General features: G+C 57.8%; 1 protein-coding gene across 3 annotated transcripts in view; it reads left to right on the top strand.

Moving 5' to 3' along the window:
• RRP1B (ribosomal RNA processing 1B) overlaps positions 1-610 on the top strand; it is a 22,887-nt gene extending 22,277 nt beyond the window's left edge. For all 3 annotated transcript variants that reach the window (XM_049627770.1, XM_049627771.1, XM_049627772.1), the window contains one exon: positions 351-610. In XM_049627770.1, the coding sequence (XP_049483727.1) occupies positions 351-544 (194 nt within the window). In that variant the 3' untranslated portion in view covers positions 545-610. The remainder of the gene's footprint in view (positions 1-350) is intronic.
• Positions 611-9,368: the final 8,758 nt, after the last annotated feature.

The raw sequence follows: 9,368 nt of genomic DNA, 5'->3' as shown, positions 1-9,368 counted from the left end.
GGGAACGTTCCCCACCCCGGCCCCCCGTCCCGCTGGCCCCCCTTCCCTCCCCCCCCCCCCCCCCCCCCCGGCCCCCCCCCCAACCCCCCCCCCCCCCCCCCCCCAGCGCTGTCCTCGGCACTTGTTCACGCGCTCCCGTGAGGCATCCTCGATAGGGACTCCCGTTCCCTCAAGAAGCTCCCGGCCCGCTGTCTGCAGGGCCTCGTGACTGAGCGAGCGGCCCAGCCCGCGCGAGGCCACCGGCGGTGTGAAGCGGCGAGAGCACCGACGGGGGACGCTGCTCGGGCGGGCGGGAGGGACGGAGAGATGCGGGTCCTGGTGACGCGTGGCCTTGCTTTCACCCGCCACAGAATTCAAGAAGACAGACAAGAGTATCCTGGTCAGCCCCACGGGCCCCTCCCGAGTGGCCTTCAACCCTGAGCAGAGGCCCCTCCACGGCGTGCTAAAGACCGCCACCGGCTCACCCACCGGCGCCCCCCTGGGGACCAAGAAGCCGCTGAGCGCCACGCCAAAGAGAAGGCCCACGGCTATGGACTTTTTCTAGGGCAGCAGCAGAGTCCTTTTAGAGACTGTTTTTGTACAGATATTCTATAAATTATAACTTTGAAAAGGTGGGCGGTTTTTATTGTTTTATAAATCACCGTAAATCGTACAAACGAGGTCTGAGCAGAGCCGCTAGCCCTCCACCCCTCTGCGGGCATCTTGGTGATGGTTTTGCCACAAACGCTGTTGGTGCGTGAGCCCTCCGGGGTCTCACGTTCGCGGCTGACTTCTCTGACCCCCACCGGTGCGGGAGCTGAGCTGTGTGACCGTCACTCCCCCTGCTGCAGGCCCCGGGGGAGCCTGGAGGGGACGTCCTGGCCAGCCGACTGTTTGGAGCTTGGGTGCTCAGCGCTGCGTCTGCCGTGCTGGGCTGGTTTCCAGTGGCTTTCCACCTTTCCCCTGGCCTTGTGGGCATTTGGCAGTTTGTGTTGGGCTCGAACCCCAGTCAGCAACTCGGTGGTAGTTTCTCTGCGTGCCCAGCACGGTGGGGGGGGGGGGGGGGGGGGTGCCCCGGGGGGGGGGGGGGGGGGAGAAGAGCCTCTGTCCTCGGGGCGCCTCTTTCCGGCCCTTGGGCCCGTCTCCTTCCCTGTGTTCCTACCTCTCAGGCCAGCCCAAAGTGTCTTCACCGGTGAGTGCCCCTCCTCGGCTCTCACCTGGGACCGCGAGCACGCGCCTTCCTCCCGGGCTCGTGCTCCGGTTCCCTTCCTCTTTACACGCGAGCCTTTGCGCCAGCACCCAAAGTGACTGGTGTCCCCAAAAGCAGCTTTCCCAACTCAGATTAAAATTCATTTCTTCAGAGGTGTGGCAACAGCGTCTGAAAACCCGAGTTCCTGCCAGAAGGCAGAAATAAGCAGCCGCTAAGGGTTCCTCGTGCATATTTACTTGCTTGCAGCTACCTTTTATCTGAAATACTGAAGCTTGCACTTGAGATTTTCATAGAGTTCTGATTTTAGTTAATTACACACATCAGTGGGAGGCACTCAGACTTCAGTTGGAAAAACAGGAACAGAGCATAGGGAAGCTACGTCTGTCCCTTGAGCCCGTGTGATGGACAGGGCACAGATTCAGACATCAGGTCTTTGCCCAAGGAAAGTCACCGGGGCGCCCCAGCTCCTTTTTGAGTGAATGAAATAACAAATCGCACACTTGAGGAAGAGATAGGAGATTTGGGGGTCTGTAGGCCCGGCCCGTGGGTGCCCAGTGTTTCCCTGGCCCGCTCTCTGCCCAGGGGACCTCCCAGGAGTGACAGCTGCCACCCCTATCGCTCCTCCCCCAGAGGGGACCCCAGCATTGCCTCTGTGGGACCAGCCACCACTTCGGGTGACAAGGGGCGCCCCCGGGATCGTGGGACTGTGTTGATTTGATTTTGGTTTCTTAATCACGTAATCGTGGCAGGGCTTCATCTCCAATACTGCTTCTGCAGGGTCAGGTGACCCCTAGGGAAGGAAGCGTAACCCTTGTCCTTTGCCTGCTCTGTGTTAAAGCTGTCACAATTAGGCCACGAGGAAAATAACAAACACTGAACTGTCAAGTAGTCATTGTGACGAGAAGTCTTAACGTACGAGGTGACTTTGTGGTGGTGCTTGCATGGGGTTATGTGCTGCATTTGGTAAAATACTTAAAATCACCTTCAAAACCAAATCGGATCGTGTGAAAAGGTTAGATTTGAATATTCAAATGTTTTTAAGTTTTTGTTTAAAAAAAAACGTTTTGTTATCCTTGGCCAGATTATTTTTCTAACAGTTCTCGCTTTAGCTTTAAAGACGGGCCGTATAATCCAGCAGCGTGAAGGTGTCTTAGCAAGACTGCGCGCCAGCTCTGCGGCCGAGCGCGGGCCTGCCCTTCGTGGCACACGCGCGCCCGTCTGCTCAGAGGCCCCCGCAGAGCGTCCTAGAGATGCGCCTGCCGGTCCCGCGATGCTTCTGGACCCGGGTGCCCTGGACTCCATCCACCCTTGTCCCCGTCTGTCCTGACTCCATTCTGTGGGTGAGTTCAGTAGGTTTGCTGTGGTTTACTTTTAATGCCTACATTTTGGCAAGAAAGGAAGGAAGAAGAAAAAGGTTTTCATTCTCATTACCTATACCCACGACAAGAATGTGTCACATGAAGAAAATGTATTTAGAATACCAATTTTCTATTTGATGCATGTTATTTTCCTAGGAAGATTGCTAAGGGGGCTTGGAAGTCCAAAAATGGGAATGATTAACATTAATGCTGGTGGTCTTACGGTATTTTGTAAAACGAGCATCTTCCCTCTTCCCCCGTTCGTCTGGTTGGTTTTGTACAATTTGGTTTTACACTTTATAAACGTATCGTCCTTTGTAACTCCTGTTTACCCGAAAGCACAAAGAAGGGTCAAGGACTCCTGGAAGCGGTTGTTAGTGTTGGAAAGAACTTGAAACAGAACCCGTCTTTTGATCTGTGTGTCTTCTCTGAATTTACCGTCTGTTTACAGTCCGGTTGTACTCACGTCTGCAGAGTGCGTCTGTCACGTCAAAGCCAAGGCCAATAAACACAACCTGTCTTTGCACTCGGGTCTGTACTTGATGTGGGCTGTCCGTGTGCGTGAAAACACACGTCTCGGGGAACAAGTGTAACGGGTCGCGGGATGCTGACATCAGCCCTGGGCGCCCGACAACAAGCCTCTCCGGGCACCTGCCTCTCCGCGCGTCCACCGCCCGGAACCGGCGAGCGGTTGCTCTGGGGTCTCCTGGATGATTGAAGCAGAGACCCCACTGCTAGGCCTGACGCCTCTGCTCCACACTGCGCTCGCTCTCGTCTGCACCTGTTCCCGAGCAGATTTCCCAGCTGCATGTGGCCTGAGCCCCAACAAGTCCACAGAGGGTCACTCAAACCAGAAAACGACCAGAATACCAGAAAGCCTCTCCCTGCCATCCACAGTCCTGACCTCACCCCAGGTCTCACCACCACACCCGCGTCCCTTCATCCACTTCTCTGATAGTGGGCAGTCAGGTTTCAGGCTCTTGCTGGCCTGAAATGTAGCTCGAGTATCAACTGGGGCTTCTATTCGAAACCTTGTGGAAGTTTGAATATTCCCTGTTCCGAATGCAAACTCCCACAGGAGCTCTAAGGACACCCAGGCCTGACTGCCCAGTTCTCCCTGCACCCAGGGCCTCGCCCCGCCCTCCCTGTCCTAAGATGCTGCCGGCATCGGGGAGCGAACCGGTTCCCATCACTCATCCACCACAGACCCGAAGTCGTGCTTAAAACATCGCTTTTCAGAGTGGTCTGTCACGGGCTTCCTCACGGTTTCCGCGCCCAGGCTCCGAGCTCCCTGTGGGTACCTGCTGTCCCATGCTGCCATGACGGGCTCTGTGCGGTCCCTGCTTTTCCTGAGCTCACGTGGAGTGCAGCAGAAAGCCGATGCCACGACAGGAGCCACCGTCCTTAGGAGGCAGGTTCCAAAACCACTATTTTCGCCCCGTATACGAACACCATTCGTTCTTGGCCATTTTGCTCCGCTCAGCTGTGCCTGCTCTGTTGTCTATGCTGCAGGGGCTACAGCCCGCGGAATCCGTGCCCTGGTGGCGCTGACCAGTGGGGAAGATGCACCGGGGACACGTGTGACGGCTCAGCTGGGGATCAGATCTGTCTGGGGAGGAGGAGAGCAGGGAACACATCAGGGTCTGGTGCTGTCCTGTGAGCGAGGATCCCCCACCCCACGCATCTGGCCGGTTTTGGACAGGTCAGTGTCAGGCTTCACACCGCGTGAGCCTTTTTAAGTGTCTACCGAACTCAGCAAAGAAGTATAGACAGTCTAGAAGGAGTGCTCCTCGTATTGACTGTTGGAAAGAATTTGTTTTTTTTTTTTTTTTTTTAATTTTTTTTTTTTTTCAACGTTTTTTATTTTTTTTTGGGACAGAGAGAGACAGAGCATGAACGGGGGAGGGGCAGAGAGAGAGGGAGACACAGAATCGGAAACAGGCTCCAGGCTCCGAGCCATCAGCCCAGAGCCTGACGCGGGGCTCGAACTCACGGACCGCGAGATCGTGACCTGGCTGAAGTCGGACGCCCAACCGACTGCGCCACCCAGGCGCCCCTGACTGTTGGAAAGAATTTGAAATTGAATCAGCATTTTCATTTGTATGTGTTTTTTTTCCTTAATTTACCTGACTGCTGGCGAGGACTGTTGACAAGAAGGTGGCATTTGAACAGAGGCTGGGGGAGCGTGAAAAGCGAGCCATGTGTTAGGTACCTGGAGAAGGTACTGTGAGCAGAAGGGGCAGCACATACCAAGGCCCTGAGGCAGAAGGAGTGGCACTTACCAAGGCCCTGAGGCAGGTGCCTGTTCAGGGAAGTCTAAGAATAGTAAGGAGGCAGGACTTCCGGAATGGTAGTGTGAATTGCCCAGGGACACCTCTCCCCAGGAAAGACATGGGATAACTGGTCAGAATTAGCAACAACCATTCAGGGTCTCCGGAGATTGATCAAAGGGCTTACAACAAGTTGAGAAGCATTTATTCGATGAAGTCCACAGCGGCTGGGTAAGGACAGCAGGAGGGAGGCTGCGACGGCCGGCAGCGTGGGGAAGCCCTCGGTGGGTGGGCTGACCTCTCCCAGGGAAGAAGCGCGACTCCAAGAGCAGGGCAGCGGAGGGGCCCGCGGAGGAGCCAGAGGCTGGAGGAGGGCCGGCGTGGTGCCATGGGGATGCTCCCAGGGCTCACGCGGCAGGACTCTGTGACGCGGAGCAAAGTCCCGTCTCCAGCCCTGGGGTGTGGGAGCTCCTCCCACCCCCACCCCAGGCACCTTCTCTCCTGCCAGGCTCTGTGCTTCACATGTAGCTGCATCCACGCCTGACAGCTTCCGGAAGGCAAGTCCTCCTGTGGGTCCCTGCTCACGGGCTTTCAGGAGCCACGGAGGCATCAGGCCCTACGCAGACACGGGCTCCCCGGGGCTGTGGGTTTGCCCCCTCGCGGCCCGGACGCCAGCCAGCGACAGGGCTCCACACCCACTGGTCGGGAACACACGATCTCAGGTCCCACCCAGACCCGCTGAACCAGCCGCGTCTCGCCTGGGCTGGGGGATTTGTTCCCGCACACGTGGCAGAACCCCAGGTCCAAAGCCCCGCAGCCCTTAGCCGGGGCCCTTGGTGCAGACCGGCGCTCAGCAAACACCGGCAGGACCGAACTGAATCCAGCTGGAAAACCACAACATCCAAGGGCTCTTCCTTTGCCCTGCCTCCACAAGGTCAAGCCCGAGAAGCTTCCCCCCAGACCCGCGGCCCCCGGCTTCCTTTCAGCCTTCGGAGAGCCGCCCTCTGGGCTGGACCGTGTGAACATTTGCTGTGTGTTTTGTTCATGTTTTCTGTTTGAAGCCGCTCCAAGTAAAATATGGGCAACGTGACGTTTTATCCCCAAACGCTCCAGCCTGCTTTGCCAAAGAGTGACGTTCTTCCCCTGGAACCTGGTCACCGCGGCCACGCCTCCCACGAGGTCCTGCCCAAATGTCCCCGAGTTCTTGCCGACACGTTTTTTCTAACCAGGAGGTGGTCGGCCACTCCCATTTGCTTACCGTGCCTTAGTCTCTCTCGTTCTGGAACATCTCCCCTAATTTTTCTCGTGAGAGTGCATCTTTTGAGGAGTGTGTCCGACCTTGGCCCTGCAGCCCCCCGGGGTGGACTGGAGCGTCCGTGAATGCCAGGGTGGTGCGGCAGGGCCCAGCACGGGCAGCCTGCTGAGCCAGGCCCCGTGGGCGCACAGCCAGGGCCGACAGGTGCCATCTCCCGGGTCCCGCCTCGAGCACAGACCGTCCCTGACTCTTGTCGCTGGGCCCCGAGAGGTCAGTAAGTCCTGGGTTAGCCCGTCAGGCAGCAGACACGTGGTGGGAGTGCACAGCCAATGGACAGAAGCCACGAATACACGTTATCATTAACGATTTCACCAACGCCCCAACTAAATATCACTTTCCTGTACAGGAAACATAAGCCAAACCAAAGTGTTATTTGAAAACAACATGAATGCAGAAAGGTGACGGGGCGTCCATCTGCTTTCTGAGCCCGCAGAGCCTGCCAGAACCAGGCCAGAACACCGGGTCAGACTGTTCCGTAGTGACCCTGCTGGGGGGTTGGCGAGGCTGGGAGGGGGCCCACCCTGAGCCGCCCACCACAGAGAGCCCACCCGCTCCCCACACTGCCACGCTCACCCGCTGAAGGAGCCCCGGGTCTCTCTCCGGGGGGCAGTCCCTGGGAAGTGCCAGCACCGTAATGCAGGCCTGAAAGGCCACGGGCTGCTCGGGGTCCAGGACCACAGGCACCTCAAGACATAAGGGAAGTCCGGGGGAGCCTGGGTGGCTCGGTCGGTTAAGCATCTGACTTCGGCTCAGGTCATGATCTCATGGTTCGTGGGTTCAAGCCCCGCATCAGGCTCTGTGATGACAGCTCGGAGCCTGGAGCCTGCTTCAGATTCTGTGTCTCCCTCTCTCTCTGCCTTTCCCCCCGCTCATGCTCTGTCACTCTCTGTCTCTCCAAAATAAATATTAAAAAACATTAAAAAAAAAAAGAAGAAAAGGGGCTTTGTAGATCTAGTCGACTTAAGATGGGGTCATGAGGATGGGCGCTAAACCAACACAGCACGTGTCCTCACAAAGAGGGGAAATGTGGACACAGACACGCAGGAGGCGGAGACAGATCGGGAGAGGCAGCCACAAGCCGAGGAACAGTGAGGACGCCAGCGGCCACCAGAGGCTGGAGCGGAGTCCCCTCCGGGGCCTCAGAGGGAGCCAGCCCTGCCCACACCTTGATCTTGGGCACCCGGCCTCCGGCGCCGGGAGAACGAGGCCGCCCGGCCTGTGGTGCCGGGTCACGGCCTCGGGGTCACGGGCACTGCCGCACGCGAGGCAACAAGCAGAGAAAGGCCGCTGAGTCCGTCAGAGGTGGGGCTGCTCTCGAGCCCGGGCCGGTCTCTGCTCCCTGTGAGCACAGACCCGCTGAAGGAGGCTGGAGTCAGGCTCGGAGGCCGGCCTCTCAGGGGCCTGGGTGTCAGCCCCTGCCGCCGGCGGGGTGATGCCACGCTGGGACACGCCGCCTCCTGCCGGACCCCAGCCCCGAGCAACACGCAGAATGCCTCACCCCGGGCAGGAAGTGGACCCACAACCTGCTACAGCCACAACTTGCCGTGCGGCCCCGATTACCGTACAAAGGACAGAGACGTTCCCGATGAGAGCGGCTGGCTCGGGCCCGCGCTCCGCCAGGCAGGCGCGGGATCAGGCGCGGGCTGGCCACCCAGGGCCGGAAACTGTGACTGGACACAGACACGCAGGCCTGTACTGAACCACTCAGAAGCCAGCGGGCGTTGCCCTTGGAAACGCGGTTCCACCGACCGGTGACCGGCTCCAGGGAAAGGTCAGCACGAAACAAAGTATGATCTGTCAATTTGCATGGCACTCGCACCCCTGCAAAGTCACATTAAAGCCACACAAACACTTCTCTGTGCCCCAGTCGGTCACTCGGGCGGCCCTAACAAAACACCGCAGACGGGGGCTGAGACGACAGACTATTCCTGGCTGCTCCGGAGCTGGAAGTTGGGGATCCGGGTGCGGGCACGGTTGGCATCTTGGTGAGGGCCATCTCCCTGGTTTTCGGACGGCTGCCCTCTCGCCGGGTGGGGGGAGGGACAGAATGAGCTCCCGGCGTCTCCTGTCATAATAAGGACACTGACCCCATCGGATCAGGGCCACCTTTATGGCCTCATTTAACCCTAACCACTTCCTTGGTCCTGTCACAGCACACTAGGGGGGACAGGGCTCCAACCTATGGGTTTGGGAGGACAGGCTTCAGTCCGTCACGGTGTTTAGATGTGAAACACACGTAGGTTCTGGGCTAAGGTCATCGGTGATGGGATTTCACCCACGTGAAAGTGTGCGGGGCGAGTTCTGTCTGCGTGGGACCATCTTGTGCTTTGCTGGTGGGAAGCCTGGCTCACCCCAAGCGCAAGCCACGAGGGCGCCCTCACCCTCGGGCACGCGACACTGGGCACAGGGCAGACGTACCCCCGAGCCGGGCCCACCCAGCCGGGCGCCGCTGTTTACACATGTCACTGGAGCGCGTTCCGTCGGGACAGCATGTGGTGGCATGAGTCCCAGCTGGTTTCTGAGGACGAACCTGGGGGTGGCTTTCCTTGACTTTGTCCTGCTCAGGGGCCACTGTGTTTCTTCAGTCGGTGGATTGGTGTCCTTGGGGGAGAGTCTTGCCTACTATCTCTTCAAGTAACCCTTTCAGCCCTGCTCCCCTCTATCCTTTACCACCCAGAGCTTTAACCACACGCACACACTATGCCCTTTTTTTTTAAAGAATAAATTCACAGGGGCACCTGGGGGGCTCAGTCGGTTGAGCGTCCGACTTCGGCTCAGGTCGTGATCTCACGGCTGGTGAGTTCGAGCCCCGAGTCAGGCTCCGTGCTGACGGCTCGGAGCCTGGAGCCCGCTTCGGATTCTGTGTCTCCCTCTCCCTCTCCCTCTGCCCCTAACCCGTTCACATTCTGTCTCTGTCTGTCTCAAAACTAAATAAACATTTAAGAAATTAAAAAAAAAATAAAAGAATAAATTCACAGATCTTATTTTTTAGGATAGTCTTCGGTTTCCAGAACAATTGAGCAGATGGTACAGATTTAGAGTTCTCCTATACCCCTCCCCCCGCACAGTTCCCCTTCTTTGAGCATCTCCAGTGCATGGGGCACATTTGTTCCAATGAATGGATGAGCATTACTTCATTATCCCTAACTGACGTCCACAGTTTATATTAGGCTCCCGCTTGGTGGTGTGGACTCCGTGGGTTTGGACAAACGTGTGATGGCACGCACCCATCGTAC

The sequence above is a fragment of the Panthera uncia genome, chromosome C2 (genome assembly GCF_023721935.1).
Source record: "Panthera uncia isolate 11264 chromosome C2, Puncia_PCG_1.0, whole genome shotgun sequence".
In the NCBI taxonomy this organism is placed as follows: Eukaryota; Metazoa; Chordata; class Mammalia; order Carnivora; family Felidae; genus Panthera; species Panthera uncia.
Note: the sequence above shows the minus strand (reverse complement) of the source record. Positions and strands in the feature narration are given on the sequence as shown.